This window comes from Tyto alba, unplaced genomic scaffold (assembly GCF_018691265.1).
Source record: "Tyto alba isolate M040663 unplaced genomic scaffold, T.alba_DEE_v4.0 Super-Scaffold_30, whole genome shotgun sequence".
In the NCBI taxonomy this organism is placed as follows: domain Eukaryota; kingdom Metazoa; phylum Chordata; class Aves; order Strigiformes; family Tytonidae; genus Tyto; species Tyto alba.
In genome coordinates this window covers 3,694,746-3,713,757 of record NW_024881305.1, presented here as the reverse complement: position 1 = coordinate 3,713,757, position 19,012 = coordinate 3,694,746, and the positions used below count along the sequence as shown (strand labels likewise).

The 19,012-nt window shown below is 43.7% G+C and overlaps 1 protein-coding gene and 1 long non-coding RNA gene across 4 annotated transcripts in view; one reads left to right on the top strand and one right to left on the bottom strand.

The window, feature by feature from the left end:
- APOBEC2 (apolipoprotein B mRNA editing enzyme catalytic subunit 2) overlaps positions 1-17,293 on the bottom strand; it is a 23,613-nt gene extending 6,320 nt beyond the window's left edge. The window contains 4 exon segments of the mRNA XM_033009631.2: positions 4,709-4,866; positions 14,541-14,679; positions 15,125-15,325; positions 16,932-17,293. Coding sequence (XP_032865522.2) covers positions 4,709-4,866; positions 14,541-14,679; positions 15,125-15,297 — 470 coding nt within the window. The 5' untranslated portion in view covers positions 15,298-15,325; positions 16,932-17,293.
- On the top strand, positions 11,089-19,012 carry LOC116965601. Of its 3 annotated transcripts, none has more exons than XR_004409487.2 (4): positions 11,089-12,947; positions 13,434-13,488; positions 13,987-14,057; positions 17,429-19,012. It is a non-coding gene; the product is annotated as an uncharacterized LOC116965601 (long non-coding RNA). The 3 variants fall into 3 exon arrangements; XR_006166033.1 differs by lacking the exon at positions 17,429-19,012 and adding an exon at positions 15,085-15,189; XR_006166032.1 differs by lacking the exon at positions 17,429-19,012 and adding an exon at positions 14,430-14,522.

Here is a 19,012-nt window from a genome sequence, read left to right as displayed (position 1 = left end):
TTAAAGTTACCTGTTAGAGTGAGTCTCATTTTCTTTAAGATGAATTGCAAGACTTCCACTGATTTTATTAAAGACTACTATCAGACCATTTACTATAGTCCCTCTTACTCCCTGAACTCCTTTCTCTTATTGAGACAAAAAAAAATCACATGCTTCTGAGAACAGTGCTTTTCCTGCTTTATATCCAAGATAGTGAGTTGTTCCTTGGTTAATGATTCTTTAATGATTTCTTTGAGGGCCAGCTATGTTGGGTTTGACATAAGCCACCCATTGCCTTGTTTCAGAGCTAAGTTTGTAAGGCTGCAATAAGTTGTTTTAAAGTAACATCATGTATTTAAATTAGCACATCAGAGTCACATGGAAGTTCATTCCTGATTGAACTCTCTTGACTGCAAAGCAGTTACATCAGTGATGAGATTGAGTCTCTGTTTTGATGAACTGTTTAAACAGCAGTGATCTGTTCCAGGATGTATTGACTCAGAAGTGTATTTAGTCAGACCTTCTAGATGGATTTTATTGCTTATCATCTCAGCATACATCTAAAATTAGCTGGGGTGTTTACCTAAATCTGTCCTCCTAACAACATGGAATGTGCATTAGCTTAATAAGTTTCTGAAAAAGAATATAAACAAAGGTAAGGGCATTTTCCAAGTCTAAGTAGCTGGCTGAGAGCTTGGAAAATTTTCTGATCGTGAATACACAGGCAAACAATGAGCTGTGTGTGCTAGTTAGGAGGAACCTGCTTAATGCCATGTAAATTAGGGCAGGGAGGACATTTCAGCACAAGTGCAAGCTGTAAACTTTGGTCCTGACAGGGTTTAGCTGAGTCCCTGCTATGTGACTCTTTCCAGCAGAGGGGATTTGAGCAAGGTGTCTCTGGTCCTGTGAGTGATTGGAAAGCCCCGTAGTGAGTGATTCAGCAGTGGAAGAATGGGCAAGAACAAACCACATGTACTGGAAGACTGCACATGCACTTAAGTGCCATATGCTGCGTAATCTCACCTTTGAATTAAAGCATGCTTGGCAGATGACCCTCATAACATTGCAAAGTGAAGTATCTTAATTGCATCGTTTATTTGGGTAGATTAATTCTCTTTGCAAACAACTGAGCATCAGAATACATCCCTGAAATAGCTGTGTCGTCTACTACAACAAAGCCCACTTCTTTGGAAACTCAAGTCTGGCTTCAGATAGTCTGTTCCTGAGTAAATGACTAATTCTTGGCAAGCCTGTTTTCCCATGTTTGAATGGCAGGTGATGTACAAATGTTAATATTATCTCTGTTTTACCTCCCCCTTTTTTTTTATCCAGCATTAAGGAAAGATAATTCTAACAAAATACACATAGATGTAAGTTCCATTCTCATCTTTTCTTACACTGAAAGCTGCACTGCTATAAATGCTAAACAAAAAAAACTGTCATCTTGCATGTGACTTCACAATCTATTAAAGTATACAAATATCAGATATTTCAGACTAATTGCTTTTCTGCTTCTGTTTTTTTCTTGCAATTAGTGAAGTTTTCTTGCCATTTCTCTCTACTAAAGGCATCGTATTCCATGTAAGACTTGCAGGGAGGTTTTATGTATATGGAAGGTTCTTTTAGTAATTGTTTACAGCCACTGAACTGTCGCCATACTCTTAATAAATCACCTGCTCCAACAATAGGATACGCTGCAAGTGAGCTATGTGACCATCTGTATGGGAAGGTAAAAGCTGAAATCTTCATTCTCCTACTTCCCTGAAGACCATCATTAAGTGGTGTGATCTTTATGGATTTTCTAAATGCCTTAAACCTAACTTATGAAGTGCTTGTCCTGGGTAGCAAAGTGTTTTGTCATCTGTTAGATCATATTGAGATGAAAATGATGGAAATGCTGAGACAGAAACCTCAGTCTGTAACAATGATACTGGATTGAACAGATAATGTGCTTTTAAGTGTGCTGAAATAAGGTAGGCTGGAGGAATACAGCAGCTGCCCAGAACTACTGCATGCTAGGTAGAAGAGAATGGGAACCTCTGAGAGAATAAAAATGTGGGATTATCTAAAAAAAAAAAAAAAATGCTGTAAACTAGTAGGAGATACTGTTTAGGTTTAAATATTTGTTCAGTGAGTATACTATGGTCTTAAATTTGCTTGCTCTTTGACAACTATTCACAAATAAGCACATTTATGCTGGTCTTATTGATTACAGAAAGCCTGTAATGATCAACTGTAACAGGAACCAAGGATTTATCACTGTTAAAAGTAGCCTCATTTATACCCTGGGGAAAGTGTAAATAAATGTATCTACTTAAATGTTATGAAATGTACGCAAATGGGGCTTATATTTATCCAGGACTGTGAGGCAAATGTTGACAAAAAAGGAGTTAATATTTTTAAACAGAGTAATTATGTTCCCAGTATTTTTCTTGTAAGCCAGACTCCTTAGAGATATTGGCAACAGCTTGAAAACTTGACTGTCATAAGATGCCCCTAATTTAAGGGCTAAAACCGAAATGTAATTGAATGTAAGTACTTCCACAGTTGCAGTTATGTATTTTTTGTAATTCACATAACTGGCTTTATTGACTGAAAATTTGTAAAAATCCAAACAGTGATCATACCAGGTCGAGACAGTCTAAACTCACAGTGTACTTCTTAAAGTAAAAATTACTGGATTTTTCTGTACCACTTTCTAGATCCTTTAGGATTTCTGCTTTACCTCCTCATTCTCACATTTAATAGCCAGCATATTAGTAATAAACTAATAATCAGAGGAGACTTTGTTATGATTCCTACAGGAATTTACTAGATTAATTATAAGCACTTTCCAAATAATACTGTGATGAGGATGGTCTAAAGACTCGCATCCTGACAGCTCTGTGGTCCCTCACCAAACACCTGAGTACTTCCATGTCAGAAACTTAAATTCCTATCTTGCTTGGTATCAGGGTATAGAATGTGAAAATCAGCTGGTACCAGCTTAATGTATGTAGATGCCATAGCACAGACTTCAACTCATCCTTAGAAAAGCATTGCCTGAGGCTTTCTTGCATCACTTTCTGCTCTTACTCTCGTGCCTCTGCCCCGGTGCAGTTCCAGCAGTGTGGCTCATTCCTAAGCCTTGGCAAGTTAACTTTTCCTATTGTTACCCCTTTCTGAAAGCACCTGTCATCCCTCACATTCTTGCTGCCACCTTTCCAGAGTGGAAAGTCCTGTCAAATTCTGCAACACCCTTGTCATTTCAACAAATAATTTCATTGCAGGATGATGCTAAAAATATTTTTCATCCATGATTAGCACACTAATTCCTATCCATGTAGTTGGGGTTAGCAAGGAATTTTGAAGATACTGTCCAATTCCTTAGCATTTTTAATTGCAAGTTAATTGTTGTAAAGCTGAAAAATCAGATTTCCTCACTGAGATTCATTTTAGTACATGTTTTAAGAGTCTGGAAGTTGTCACCATATGTGTTGTTGGTCCAATGGCTTATATAAACAATTTTTATTGTCTTAGCTTCATGCCTAGCAGAGGGATGTGCTTTTCTTAAAAGTCACTGCTCTAGCAGACATATTATTTCTGTGATTGTGTATGACAGAGACCAAAGGCTGCAAACAGCCCCTCCCCAAGAAGTGATTTTTCAGAGCAGACACATTTTAACAAGAAAAAAATTTTTTTTCACCCCTGTGTAGGAATGTAACCCAATTGTATGAGATCAGATAAAGGTGCTGTCCTGCCTCATGCACTGTTTTCAGAAATGCCAGCCAAATTTTATTTGCAGAATCTTTCTCACCAGTGACCACATCACGGGCAGAAAGATTCAAAGTGGGATTTTACAGTCTGGCCTGAGCTTTACATTCAAGCAGCTGTAAAAAATAATGGTTTTGGTTTACCCGCTGGGAACACTGCCTTGGTGACTGCTAAGGGAGACCAGAGGGAAGAATGACATAGGGCATCTTGCTACTACTACAGTGAGCACTTTGAAATGCTTAGAGATAGCAGATTGCAGAGTTTTTTCTAGTTGCAGCTGTCAATTAAGTCTGACAGAGTTCAGCTTCCTTGTAGATCTCTGTTATATCTGCCTTTTTCAAAGGCCAGGCTCACTGGAGCAAAAGGAGCTGCTTGCTGCTTTGCTATCTTGAAAACTGCCTTTTGTTTTGGTGCCTTTCTGTGAATTAGGCTTTTTTGAAAGTCAGGTTCCTGCTGTGGGTGTGGAGCCCTTGAAAATATGAACTTCTAGCTCTCTTGAAAAATCTGTCCCTTAGGTCCATAAAGCAAATCAGCCGTAGCAGGGGTATTTTTCCTAATCTACAGACAGAGAAACTTTCAGACAAGAGCCATTAATCACACCAAGAAATCAATATTCAGTGCTCATCAAGGGCCAATACCTTCCATCCCACTATCATCTGGCAAGCGATCCCATTGCAGTCAGTGGGGCTCCTTGTGCTATAAGGGAATCAGTCAACACTATAGAAACAGACCTGCTTGTATAATAGAAACAGATTTGTCTGCTGCCTGGTGTGAATCCATCCTCTCTAAAACTTGGTGAAACTTTTAACAAAATCTCAAAATAATGAAAGCTGTACTTACACCATTTAAAAATACTCAGAAGTGCACTGGTTGCAGATGCTGTCTTTAATTACCCAACATAAGAGGTGAGGCAGAGACCTTTGGACATTCCCATTTCACTCTCTTGCACCCTCATATTTATATCTAAACCTCTTACCCTGTCACAATTTCAAATGGCGGCAGGTCTTCCCGCTTCACTTTCTTCTTTTTTTCCTCACCCTCTTCTGCATTGTCAGGTTCACCGTTCTGGGTGTTGCTGGGCTCCTCCTGCTTTTCTGCCATCTTCTTGAGTATAGGGGTATTAAATTATGGCCACTGGGAAAAAGAAAGAGCAATTTCTGAGAGCTCTAAGTGAGAGGAGACAGCAGAGGGAGGAGGGAAAAACAGAGCTGGGAGTTCCTGCAGTAGACACAGTTGTCAGGAGCTAAATATGGAACAAAGCAGCGCTGATAGAGGCTGGATGGGGTAGGATGACCCAGGGCTCTCAGATGTTGCCTCCTTCCCTTGCTTTCTCTTGCTCTTTTTTAACAATCTCTCTTGCTCCCCTTTTAATTTAAAATTAAGTGACGACTTCACTGTGGGCGGGTTAAGCAATGGGTGGAAAATCCTGGAAGCATAAGTATCTATTTATCCGTTAGTGTGACAGATAGCTGGCAAGATACAGAGCTGGCAGCTTTTCCTTCTACGTTCTTTTGCCAGTTTATTATATTGCTGACCTTGAAGGACCACTGTTTTGGCTCAGGCAAGAGAGGAAAGGGGCAGTCTCCATTTGGTTTTCTGAAAAATCCCCATTGTTGGTGGATTTGGGCTCATGGGCCACCTGGAGCGTCACAGCAGGAGTGCTCAGAGGAGCAGGAGACCTGCCCTTTCCTTCCACCCTGCTCGTCCATGCAGGGACACTGAAAACAAGAGGTGAACAGGGTAAAATCTTGATTGTTGAAGTTAGTGTCAGATCATACTGGGGTAAATGTGAGCCAGAACCTTCTCCCAAATATTCTAAAGTCAGACTTATAATTCACAGTGGGGCAGTATTTCTGGTGCAGGGCAATTCCACGTGCGTGTGCTGAGCATCTGCCCGTTGTGTATTTTTTCTCTCCGTTGCCTGAATGTTTGAAAAGTTCCCAGCATAGTGGGAGCAATAACATAGCTAGGTAAGAGTAAGCAGTTGAAAACTGCTGGACTTAGTGATTCCTGCAGTATTTCTTTGTTTCTTTCACATTTGCACTGCAGAGGATGCAGATGTTGAACGAGTGATTGCACTGGGGCCAAAGAATCGGAGGGATGAGAGCCTGTGGTGGAGGTGTGATGAGAAGTGAAGTGTGTGTGGTTATGCAGTAATAACTGGGACTGGTGTCAGCAGCGTGCCGAGGACAGAGTATTGGAGACATTCTGGTAAGGTACTTACTGGGATTTGTCTGAACTGGTGTGGGTGTGGAATCTGCCTTTCATACAAAGAAACAAGAAGGACTATAAAGATTTTATTGCCACGAGTTTGGGATGTTTGGTTTGCTCGGCACTGTATCAAGCAGATTTCTTGAAGAGGCAGTGGTAACTTAGGAGGATACTTGGGGGTAATGTAGCCTTCACATGAGCTCTAAAAAGAGTTTTATATGTTTGGTTTGGGGGAGTTGTCTTTTTTTTTTTTTTTTTTTTGCCTTCAGGATTATGTGAATTTCTTCCAATTTCTCACTCTAAATTTAAATCATTTAAAGTTTGTATAAAGCCCATGTGAGCCAAGTCTAGTGAAAACCTGAGTTGAGGGTGAAAGTAAATGGAAAATGTGTAGCTCTGCAGAACTCATATTTTAGCCAAAGCATATTGGAAATCAAATCTCCAGTATCTTGGGTTCTGCACTTAGTTCAGAACCCACCGTCACCAAGATTTGGATAAATATGAAATATTAAGCTATATTTGATCGAGTGTTCAGTCTGTACTTAGTGGAAAAACTGTTCTTAGTTTGTGGAGGATAAACTCTATTCTGTGGAAGTCAAACAGGTGTGAGTACCTGCTTTCAGACCAAACTCAGTCTTTGTGATACTGTTATAGTCGGCTCCTTAGAGACTTCAGATGGGTCTGTGCTATCACAAAGTGAAACAGATTTATGCCATTGGGCAGATAATTTATTATCATAGATAATTCATTCAGGCTTCTCTTTCAAGCCCCTTTGCTGACAACAGTCTCTCTGTGCTACAGTATCCTTTGTAGATTTTAATTAGTAACATCATTGAAACACAGTCCTTCTGGGGACGGAGCACCCCCCCTTTTACTCCCACACTGTTTGCTAGTGATGAGAAGTTGTTTATTTGATGACTGACACAACTGACATGGAGAGTATTGTGACAACAGCGCAGTGAAGGATTTGACAAGTTCCAAGACATCCTATCTGTGGAACATATATCTTTCATTCTCATAGTGCAGAATTTTATTTATTTTTAAGCTTAAAATACTTTCCTGGAGGGCAGGTGTAGTGTTTTCCCTCTTGCATGGAGACTGTGCTCAAATTCCAACTCCCCTGTCCAATTACTCTCACCTTTGACATTTCAGGCACTGGTTTTGGGGATGGGAATCCTCTCTTAATGAGTGACAGCTTGTTTCCTTCTTACCCTAATACTTTAAAGCAGCATTCCAGCCCCTCTTCAGTCCCTCTGACCCACTTTTCTTTATTTTTGGAAGCTCTTGATGGCTAGGGTCCCACCTTTCCTGCAGCCTTTAGCTTTCACTGGCCTGGCCCCTCTGCAGAGTTCAGAGCTGAGCTCTAATCTAATCTCGGGAATGTGGCACTGAGACTCTACCTCTACCCAGCCCTTCCCCAGCTGCTTCACAGCTCCATCTAGGGCAGTGCACTAAATAGTCATGATCCACCCCCCTGCAGCGTCTGCCTGCGCCAAAAATATAAAAGGACACCACCGAGTTGCTGTCAATCTGACGTTTTGTGTTAGAGCCATAGGAACGAAAGCTTTGATCAATTTTGTTTGGCTGGTTTTAAGTGACCCTAGTTTCCCCGAAGTGAGCACATGTGTACAAGAGTGGGCGTGCATGGGCCTAATGACTGAAGCCAGTGATGGAAGTTATTTTCCGTCAGCTAGTTCAGAAAAGGAGCTGGAGCACCGGGTGCTGAGGGGTGCTAGGGATGAAGCTAGCCTCACATAAGGACCTCCCAATGGCACTTCAGTTAACTAAAATCATTGTACTTGCCAACCAGCATTTTTATTGAGGTTTTCCTCCACCCTCTCCCCACTGATTTAGTGGTTTATTTAGTTGACTGTGCATTTAGTTGACATTCTCCTCGGAGAGCCCTGCACAGCAGAATCGCTGCTCAGCCACAGAAGAGGCACAAGAGATCCACACGCACGTCAGGTCTCACGCAGGGAGAATGAGAATCAGCCTGTTGCCTCTCCCCCACAGCAGGGGCTAAACCGTGCTCGTTTCCAGCAGAGCCCCATGGCCTCTCCCCATACCCAGCCCGGAGGTGCAGGCTCTTCCCTCGTAGGTCATCCTCGTCAGCTGCTGCCCCTCGTGTGTGGGGAAACCTCCAACGGAGTGGCCACAACCCTGCACCGCAGCCACAGGGTCGGCTCTCGAGCCAGCTCCATCTCAGTGGCACAAACCCAAGCTTGCGGTTTCCTGACGGTTCTCCGTCCTGCGACAGATGTGTCCCGCAACATCTGGCAGTCTGGCTCCCCCTGTTTTGCTTCACTGTGTGGGGACATCAAGGCCAGAATGGCTGAGCAGCGCTAGATGAAGTCATGGGGAGGAGTAGACCTCAAAGACACCAACTTGCGGTAAGATTTGAAGAGCTGTCTGCATGGGAATGCTGCCAGCAAAGGCAACTGCTAGCAAGGCAAGGCTACGATGACAGCCTGTTCTGGGAGAAGCTTTCTGCCTTTGCTGGAGTATTGGATATTAAGGTCTGATCCTGCATCCATCCAGGTCCAGAATAGTTTCACCACTGACTTTAGAGGCATCTCTGGACAATCTGATGACTATATTTCCATCTTAAATATGTATCTCACAGAGAGAGTACTGTATTCCCTTGACTTGTCTCCCAGGCAGGTTGTCTGCTGTTCATCTAATTGCAGCAGGAGTTTCTTTCCTGGAGTTAAAATGGCTGTTTTCCTTTCCTGGTCACAAAGGGGCAGTAGAAGAGACCTGGCTGCGAAAGTCCCTGCCAGGAAAAGGAGTCTTTTATTGCATTCTTGGGCTGGAGGAACATTTTTGGATAGATGCGAGAGTGAAATAAGACACTGACTGCGTGAGTCATGGCTCAGACGTGCTCTCTATTCCAAGGGGACAGCTGGTGGCACTAACAAAACATCTCCCTAGATACATTGTCTGGCAGCAATCCCCCTCCTGCTTTTTCCAGCTGTAACTACCGTTACGTGATAAATAAATAAACACTCTGACAGTGATGTGCAGAGGCAGCTTTCCTTCCCTCTGCCCCCGTAGGCTCTCACCTGTCTCTTTCCTCCCGCTGCAGGACCACAAGGCCAAGATTTAAAAGAAGGGGCAGAAAACACCGGTATCAGACACCGCAGCATCCCAGGGGTTTGACCTGGACAGTGCCATGGCCCTCCATGCAGGGCGATAGCTCCCTGTGAAAGGCACTACACCGGAGCTGAAGGGAGCCGTGGTGCAGGCAGAGATAAGCCATGCTCTCGCCTCCTTGCCTGCCTTATCTTCACAACTAAAGCCTGGGCCTCCCCGGCCCGTGACCCCCAACCCTCGCACACCCACGCTGCTGTAGAGCCGGGAAGGAGCGTGTTTTGTTGGCAGGTGCCCTTGGCTGGCTAATTAATTCAAAGCCCAACTGGAAGTTAATGACCGCTCCAAGCAGCACAACCTCCTTCCTGCTGGGCTTCTGCTGCAGTTTTACTGGGAGTGGTTCAAGGGGAAGGTCTGCACCAGCCATGCTGCAGGTGCTCAAAGCCACAGGAGTTTATATTCGGCACCACCCCATGCTAACAAAGGGATGGTGGGGAGAACTGCTGTATATAGGCAGCTCTCTGAAGTTTACATGCACACAGCAGCAAATCCTCTCTAGCATTTGACTCTGTATTTTAATATAGCTCCAGACATCAGCAAATCAATTAAAGTTCCTTACTACTGAAGCCAGAGTGTTTTCTGGAACAGCTGGTAAATTATTGAAAGAGACAAGGCTTAGGAAAAGAGACTGGACTGAAGGGCAGAAAGATTTTGTTTATGCACAAATACTCTGTATCCAGCAGCCAGGGGCTTGTGCCCTTTGGGCTAAGATCAAGTGTAATGATCAGTTTAGTATCAAATACATTTTTCTGGTAAGACTGGCTGAAGTTTGAAGAGAGGGATCATCATTAGACATGGTGATCTGAGAGGTGGCTCTTCTCACTAAATGCCGTGACCCCATGGAAGCTGTCACGAATGCGCAGCCTTTGTCTGAGTCACTGCTTGAATCATGTAGCCCGCGACACGGCCCGTCGTGAGTTACGAATGTTCCTGATGCTGGGTGGGACATGGTATCCATTTCATAAACTAACTGGGGGGGGCAGGGGCTAGACAAACACCTTGCATGCCTGCTGGGGTGATCCAGCCTGTCTGTCGCCTGGTTAATGCCGGCATAAGTAAAACTTCCCAGTGCTCCTTTTTGGATCCCCTGGGGAAAAGGGCCCCTTGGGAGGATGGTGTGTGGCAGGGAGGGCCCTGAGCTCATGCACTTCCAATCCCCTCACTCAGATGCAAAGTTTCGGTGATTTTTAGCAAGCCGGGTTCCTCACTGCGCTTTGGATTTCTAGCACCTCTTTAGGTTTTGGTTTTTTCCTCTTCCCTTTAGTTCATTTGTAACACAGGGATGGAGCCAGACAAGGGCTGCAGGGCCACGTGCTTCTTCCAGCCATCGTGTGACCAGGAGCACAAGCCCCATTACACAGCACTACTGGGGAACCAGAGCCACAAAGGCAGGGGCTGATTTTGGTCTGCACTGCACAGTGTAACTAAGAAATTTTCTAGATGACTGACTTTGAAATGTTGTTAAAGTTATTTTTATGCAAGGGGTTTTAGTGTATCTGTTTAAACAGCAAATATACTAAATGATGCTTTAAATATTAATACAGGAGGGTGCTTTGCTGAATTTGTCAATTGATTTCAAGCTATTACGTATATTACATGTAGGAACATCTATTTTTGCTGCCTGCAAGAAAATGCAGGTAGCAAAGGTAAGCTATTAGTGCACTTACAAGTGGACTGGAAGGAAGAGGAACTGAAATGAAGACAAGAACAAGTCAGCTAGTCACACCAGTTGGGAAAACGGGGAGGGTAAACATGAAAAGATGCAAAAAAATCTGTTACTCTTAATTCCAGATTTTCTTTTATGTGCAGAAAAACATGGAAAGAAGGGGAAAGAGGATTAATTTATGAAAGCTGACCAAATATGCATCCATATATTGAATTTGGAAATGTTATTAAAACACTGCAGGTTTGAACCAGATCTGGAGTCACTTACCAACTGAAATGTGATTTAAATACTCTTCCCCTTTCCAAAAGCAGGGATCACTGTAACGACTTGCCTTATCCCTCCTGGCTTCACTAGGTGGCTCTGCTCCTCTATTCCTCGTGGCTTTGCCATGCTAACTGGGAAAGGACGGGCATAATGACGTTCAGGCTCCCTAAATCATTCTTAACTCCACTGAATTGAATCTCCAGCCCAGATATTAACTTATTTTTTGGAAGAAATAATTTATGTCTTCCTGTCCTTTGGCATGTGGCTTTCTGGAAGACACAGATGAGGCATCACAGTAAATAAGCTCAGTGGTAACATACAGTTATAGAAAGCCCTGAAATATACAGGACTTTTTTTTCACTTTTTTTTTTTTTTTTTTTTTTTTTAAGTAGCCAATGATCTTTCTAGTACTGCTTGCAGTGCTCATGCTTTATAGTCCTACTCCTGCTTACAGCCACATCTATTCAATGGCCTGTTCTTATGCAGCTTTTTACTCATGAGATTACAGCAATATGCTTGCAGCAGCAGTCCTGTATAAAGGTATCCTGTAGCTAGAAGGGAAAAATAATGGATGGGATCAAAATGACAGGTCAAAATATATGACCAAATTTAGATTTCAACTGCTCTCAGCTACTGGTATTTGTTTCTCTTGGCCCCAGCTTTCAGTCGTGCTGAGCACCCAGCTCTGCCACTGACATGAGCTGGAACCAGGAATATTCAGCATCTCTAAAAATCAGACTTGATGTGACTTGGGAAGGACCCCAAAACCAAGAATTAGCTTCCTTACCTTGAAGCTGTGGGTGAAGCATAGTGGAGGATCCTGTCATGGGGATGCACCCCCAAGTGAACATGTCTCCACTGTGCAGGGGCTGAAGGAAATTTGGGACATTTAGGCTCAAAACCCACACAGCCTGTTTACTCCTAACGTGCCCGGGGATGAGTCTGGCTGCCGGAGCCCTGCAGAGCCTTGCAGCTGATCCTCTTCCCTTTGGAGCCAGAGCACAAGCCATGGACTCCAGACAGGATCTCTTGAGCTTTTGCAAACGTAGTGCCAGACCAATAAAACAAGAATAACTTGGATTTATTTATTCTCTAAACAAAAGTGGCTTGTTTTTTTTAAAAGCAAATACAATTTATTTTATATCCCCAGCTAAGCCCTCCTACCCCCCGCCCCCCTTTGCAGGTATACCCACGCACCTTAATCTACAATCAGCTGCCAAAAAGAAGATCCACTTACCACTTTTCTTCACATGTATTGCTCTTATCAGTTAAAAAAATAATAGTAAATATTCTCTGTAGACAGCAACATCTAAGGTTCAGATCTATCAAAGGCAATAGCCAGAATAATGGATAGACAAGGGCTGGTCCACACACCTCTTGTGTCTGATTCTGTCATGGCTTTGTCTCATTTCTCTGGAACTACTTGTATTTTAACCTTTCTTGATTAATAATATTCAGGAATGGAAAGACTCGGATGAGATAGCTGTACTGCACCTGACAGACTTGGCATGGGGCTTTTTGCCAATCGTGTAATTACAACCTTCAAGGCAGCATGAGCAAGTTCTTAAATTTTACAAAGGCTCTTATGCTTCTGTACTTCAAAGAAACATTTTAAGTATTTCTTTCAAAGGCACTGATGTTAGTTTTTCTTTTCTGATGAGGAATAGCGCACAGAGGTGGAAAAGAGAAATTTCCTCTTGGGAGAACCATTTGCATTCTAATCATTGCTGCTTTATCTTGTAGCATGAAACTCAAGAAGTGCGATACTCCACAAATAGAAGTCAAAGTGCCCAGTCTCCTTTCACTAGCAGAACAAGACAGATTACTACTTGCTCAGTAGCTGACAGATAAAAAGTTAATGGTATAAAGCACAAACCAGGTGATACATGAAAATGAAGCAACAGCACAAATAGCAAAAAATCAAGTAAGTTCTTAAAAATTGGTGTGCATGGTGGAAGGGCATTTTTGTTTGGTCCCAGAAGAGGAGATGGGATTTACAATGTGTGTGAACAAGTTCTGTTCTCTGGGGGAATGGTAGCAGTTTTGAGGGGTGTCCAGGATTGCTACTCTGAATTCTGCTTGGTATCATGAGATCCTAATTTGGCTAATGGAATTTGACGTGATATCGTTATGGTCAACACATAGCTGTAGCCCCCAAACCTCAACAGTGCTGGAGAAAATAGTTCCCGGGTTAAGGATGCATGGTCACTTTAAAGGAGCACACAAGTGCATGGTGCAGACTTTTCTTTTACACAACCACGGTGAAGGTGGGAAGAGGAGGCATGTTCTGATGCCTGTTCCAAAATGAATCCCCCAAATTATTAGATCTTGGTTCACATCAGCTTAGTTTAGTTTCACAAAATGCCTTCGTTTCTGTCCTGTTATTCACTTTTTCCTGGTTTTGGCTCAGGGTTGTCCTTCCAGATGCGGATTGTGAGACAAGTTGCCATGGCCAGCCAGCCCAGGTACGGCACCATCAGCAGCGTTGCTATCTTGTTGATGCGGTACCAGGAGCACATCGTGCCTATCACCAGGCCGTCCAGGCACAGGATGTCAATCAGTGCCTGGAGCAGAGAGAAGAGAAAAGAATGACTCTGGTGCTCACTCTTGGGCACATGCAGCAGGCTTCCCCGGCACAGCTATAAACTGTCCTACTACGGGTGGTGAGATGGAAGAGAAATGGGAGAGGTTTAGCACTGAAAAGTCACCTAGAGTGATCCTAAACCCCAACACCTTGGCTCTGAATTCTAATCAGTGACATCTGAATATATCACCAGGAGCCAAAACTAATGTTAATCTTTTTTTTGTTCATTATCAAGTTTCACTGATGAATACACTGTTTATGATGATCAGTGCCCCCTTCTGCTGATAATGCCTATGCAGACAGATCAGAAACATGCTTATGTTAGTACCGATGGCTGTTATCACTTAACAAACTTCCTAAACGTACTTTTCATCCACAGAATGACAAAATTCAGATGGAAATACAAATCTCAGTCCATGCCTCCATCACCTCCAGGCTTTGGCCCCTGAGGTAAGTGCTTTTTGGATGTAGCACAAGTCCTGCTCTGCCATGCCATGCCTTACCTTCGTGCACATCCTCCTAACAGGCTCTGCAATGCACAGTGCTTTGTATTTGCTTGATAAGCCACTCACAGCTAATACACCTCCCCAGGGATGCTTTGCTGTTTGCCAGCACAGGGTGTGACTCCCAGAAGGACTTATCTCTAACCCCGAATCCTTAACTAGGAGATGCAGCAGCTGGACAACTGACTCCCTGATCTCCCGCTCTGGTCAGGCCGGCTATCTGCGTGGCAGGAGCAGGGTGAGGGGTGGAAGGGACTGATACCATTGTCTAGAACAAGGCACAATGTGAACCATATCTGAGCAAAAGCTCTTCTTGCAGCTCTCTTTACAGTTGCGTAGTTGAAAAACCTCCAAACAACCCCAAAACCCATGTGGCAGGGACACCAGCAAACAAACCTCCAGCAGATGCATGGATGGGCAGATACATTACCAACTTCATGTTACGTGCACCGAAGAAGAAGGGAGGCCAAGCCCAGTTCAAGGCTAGCTGAGCCCCGTAGAGACCAAGCGGGACGATAGCTTTGCTGCTGCAGCCACCCAGGTCATTCCATATCAGGTAGGAGGCATAGCTGTGAAGAGGGAAACACATTCGTGTTTTGCAGTGAGTAAATCCCCCATACAGACAAACTCTTTTCATGTAAGATTGTGTCGCAACAGGGATTTGCAGGACAGTCATAGTTGCATGACAGCTGCATCCATGTCCCTCCCTGCGCTCAAACCCATCGCCTGTCTCGTACCTGCGTGGCTTGTACAGCTTCCCAGGGCAGTGGCTGTTTTTAGTATCAGTTTACAAAGCCGAGCATGGGCTGTGCCCTTGGCCAAAAGCATTGCCTGCGGTGTGAATCTGAGGAACTCAGCCCAGAATTTGGCTCAGGCTGTACTTAGCGTACCTGACATGCCCTGCTGATTTGGGTCCAAGGGATATCCCAAAAGCAAATGAAGGAGTTTGAAATGGCTGCTCTTCTGTGTGTCAGAAACAGGAGGCTAAGAGGAGGAGCAATATGTAGAACTTACCCCATGCCGGTGTACAGGACAGTCCAAGCAACAGGGAATATTTTGCGGGGTGGACACCATGCAGGCTTTTTCAGCTTCTCATACCAAACAGGTATGTCTTTTCGGTTAAAGAACCAGCCAAGGAAACCTCCAACGTGAGGCAGGACAGTAAAACCAACAGCATAAGCCCACATCCTTCCTTGGTGACTTGAACTTGGCCTGCTGCAAGTTAAAAACAATAATTGATTATCACTTTAAAAGGACATTCTTTCCAGCTTTGATCTTTCAAGCTTTTTCTCTAATTGCCCATATTCCACTTCAGTCTCGAAGGCAGAAGGTAAGTATTTAATACTGTATTCAGCTCTGTTGCTGGCTCCCCTCTGCCCATCTCCCAGTCTTTGAAATGGGGATAATAATTTCTGTCATGGTTACATTTTTCCCCTTGATCTAGTCAGAAAAGTGGCTCCCCCCTGCTATTCCACGGCTTCTTGCAAAACTCATGTGGCAGGGTTCAGCTAAGGTGGTTATATTCTTAGAAGATAAGACTGCAGTTACTTTTATCATTCCTCCTCTGAATGCTTAAGTCAGACAGCACACAAACTTGAACGGAGGCTACACGTCTCAGCAGAGCTCTTCTCTCTCCTCTGCAAGCTATTCTGAATATGAAAACCCACACAGTTCATGCCCAGAAAACCCCATCCATTCTGACTTCACCTAATTTTTCACTGTGGATTTATATTTTAAATGAGATCTATAACAAGACAACATCCTTGCAGCAAATGTTAAGTGCTCAGTGAACCTTGTTTAATCATCCCTGCAGCCTTAGCAGGCAGAGGTGGATTCTCACCTCTGTAAGCTGAGGCACAAGAGTAGTTTCTTAACTTGCTCACGGTTCTCCTCTTGTATTTACTTTAATAATTACATTACGCTCACACACAAGACAGCTTGATAAGGATAACATCTAGCATTTCATTCTCTGTCTCGTATTTTCCCCTGCCATTGTTCTCTACAGGACTCCGAACCTGCCAGTCTTCTGTCCTCCTTCCTTTGGTCTCTGTATTCACCTGCCCTTTTGATCCATTAAGGAATTAACCCCAAATTAGCATTAATGGGGAATAATTCATAGGATTCACCAGGAGCATAGCAGTTTTGTGCTGTCAGCATAAACACAAAATGTACCTGAGCAAATGCACTCAGGAAAGAGTGGGTTTTAGCAATGCAAGAAGAGAGAAGCAGGCACAGAAAATTCCCTTGCCCAGGGAAATGTCCCTGGCACTCTGAGCCCTGGTCAGAGAAACAGGGAGCATGAGGAGAGGACTGATCTGCACAGGCATCTTTATTTGGGATTTTAATTCACAATTAACACTTAGCTATATCCTATGCTAATTGTTATTATTATCATCATGCTACAAAGCATTCATCTTTAGAAACGCACGCCAGCAGTACAAGCCAATTTACACATCAATAAGGACAAATACCCCAGACACCATCTCTAACTAACAATTTCTTTACCAGACAATTTATAGCACTATTAAAGTGTCTATGGAACCAGAAAATCAACCGAACACTGAGAAAAATAATAGCTGTTAGTCCTGCTTTTAAAGTGTAAAACAGCACCAGCTGAGTTCTGGTTCTTCCATAGTACTTCAGAAAAGTAAAATGGGAAAAGTAGATTTTTCCCTCCTCCCAACTCCTCTGAAGTTGCCAGACTAACCTGATAGACTGCAGAAGTAACTGAGGGTTGAAAATAACACAATGCTGTTATAAAACCTTATTTTGTCTCACAGCTGTTATAACTTAACGGGGTAGGAGCTGTAAAAAAACTTACCGTCTCTTACTGCCTTTCTCTCCTTTACAAAGAAAAAGGGTTGGACATCCAAGGCCAGCTCCTGTCTCTACTGCTGGTGTTGCTATACAGTGGAGAAATTGTTGGCTGTGTTTTACCTAAATAGCAGAAAAAAGGGTGTGTGTGCGTGCACTGGTGGCTGTATCAGATTACACAAGAGAGCCCACGTTTGGCAAGAATTACAGGGGATTTGGTGGTGGTTGAGCAACTGTGAGGAGGGCAGGAGTGGTTTCTAGGTCCAGACACAACTGAGATGTGACATCCGAGGCTCTTGGCTTGGTCTGAGGAGAAGTATCTGCCTGTAGGTTAGAGGGTGGCTGCATGGGACAGGGAAGCACAGTTTTATTGGGCTGGGAGTGCACTGGGCATGCAAAAATACAAATTAAAGTGTGTCCCGTATAAATGAACGTGGTAATTGTGTAAGACCTTGTGCATAAGGGATCAAGTCCTTAACAGTAGGACTTCTCTGTGTGTTACAGGGATGTGAGCTGTGCTGATTTACTCCATCCGAGGATCTGTCCCAGAGCATGTCTGTGGGTGTGAGCGCAGGACAGCAGGAGCCCGAGGATGTCCCTGCCATGCCGGTCCCCTGGGCACTGTTTAACAACATTGATTAACCAGATGCTTTCGGTGGTTGCCTGTACACCAGCCTTTTGGCTAAAATTCACTGGAAACCACTTGAATCTAAAATAAAGACATTACACGAGCATGTTAAATGAAAAAAAAGAAAAAAGCTAGAAATCAATTTCCATTAGTAAGCTGTCTGCAAGGGATGGGAAATGAAACACTAATTTACTTCAGTTATGGGTCATTACCTGAATTTCATGGCCAGAGGCAGAATTGCTGGTTCCTAGCAGAATGCAATATTACTGTTATAACATAGAACCAATGAGATCTTCTGTTTTATTGGGCTCAGAAGGAAATTATTTTTTGTGGGAGGAGAAAGAAGGAAAAAACCGGCGTAAAGGGACCGATTTTCAGCTAGCATAAATCAATGCAGTGGTGTGTTTATATAGTGTAATTGCCACTTTGAAATAACAGATGCAGCACACATTAATCAAGCGGTAGCCACCTGCATATTCTTTCAGAGTCTGTTGCTATTTGCGATTGGAAACTTCTGTCGTGCAGTGATGCAGCTCCTCTGTGTGACTGACCGGTTTCCGTTGCAGCCAGCCACTTCTGCGCTGAGGTGGTCATCATGCAGCTTGCTGGGCAGCATTGCCTTCACCAGGCTCCGGCCACTTTGTCAGAAAGCAAGCAGTTCAACAGTTTTTAGTTAGTAGTATTTCCTACCCTGGGCTTGAGCACAAAACCAGGATTACTGGTTTGCTTGGCATATAGCAGTTGTCTTCCTAGGCTGGTTTAGAGTCCAACGGGCTGGAAGAATGGAAGACTAAGGGTCAAATCACAAGGATCTCAGTAAATCTGTGAAGCTGGGGATGGTGCTGCGTAACTGGGGAATAGCAGATGCAAAGAAGAAAAAAAAATAGCAGGGGCAATTACAAGCCTAAAAGTGATGTATCAGCCCTACATGCGCTTTAGGGCAAAGGAAGGAACAAATGAAGACATGGAGGTACCTGGAAAAATGGGACAATGTGTAACAGATTTGCCTGAAGTGGATCACAGCAGGCTGGATGCCACTGCCTGGGCAGATGTCTGTTCCCTAAGCAAGAAGATGTGGTACACCTTGCTTGTCTGGCCTGAATAGCATCTGTTATGGTGTTTATTAGGTGATGACGCTGGCAGAGGGCAGTAGGGCTGCTGGGCAGAAGAGACCACGAGAGGCAACGCAGAAGGACAAGGATCAGGTTTGGGAAGAGTCTTTGATGGCACCAACCAGGGATCCAGGATGATTTTAAATACAGTATGAGGAGGTGCACAGACACACCGAGACAAGCGTGTGTGCGTGCCTCAGGCTTCCCCTTCTGTGTGTGAGCACATGCCACGGGAGGGAACAGTCTTGCAATAAACCGGAAAGACTTTCTGTAGCACAATACTGGTTTTCCTCTGTTACCACAGATTTATGTCTCAATATTTCTGGGTTGAATCATTTTACAGTAATA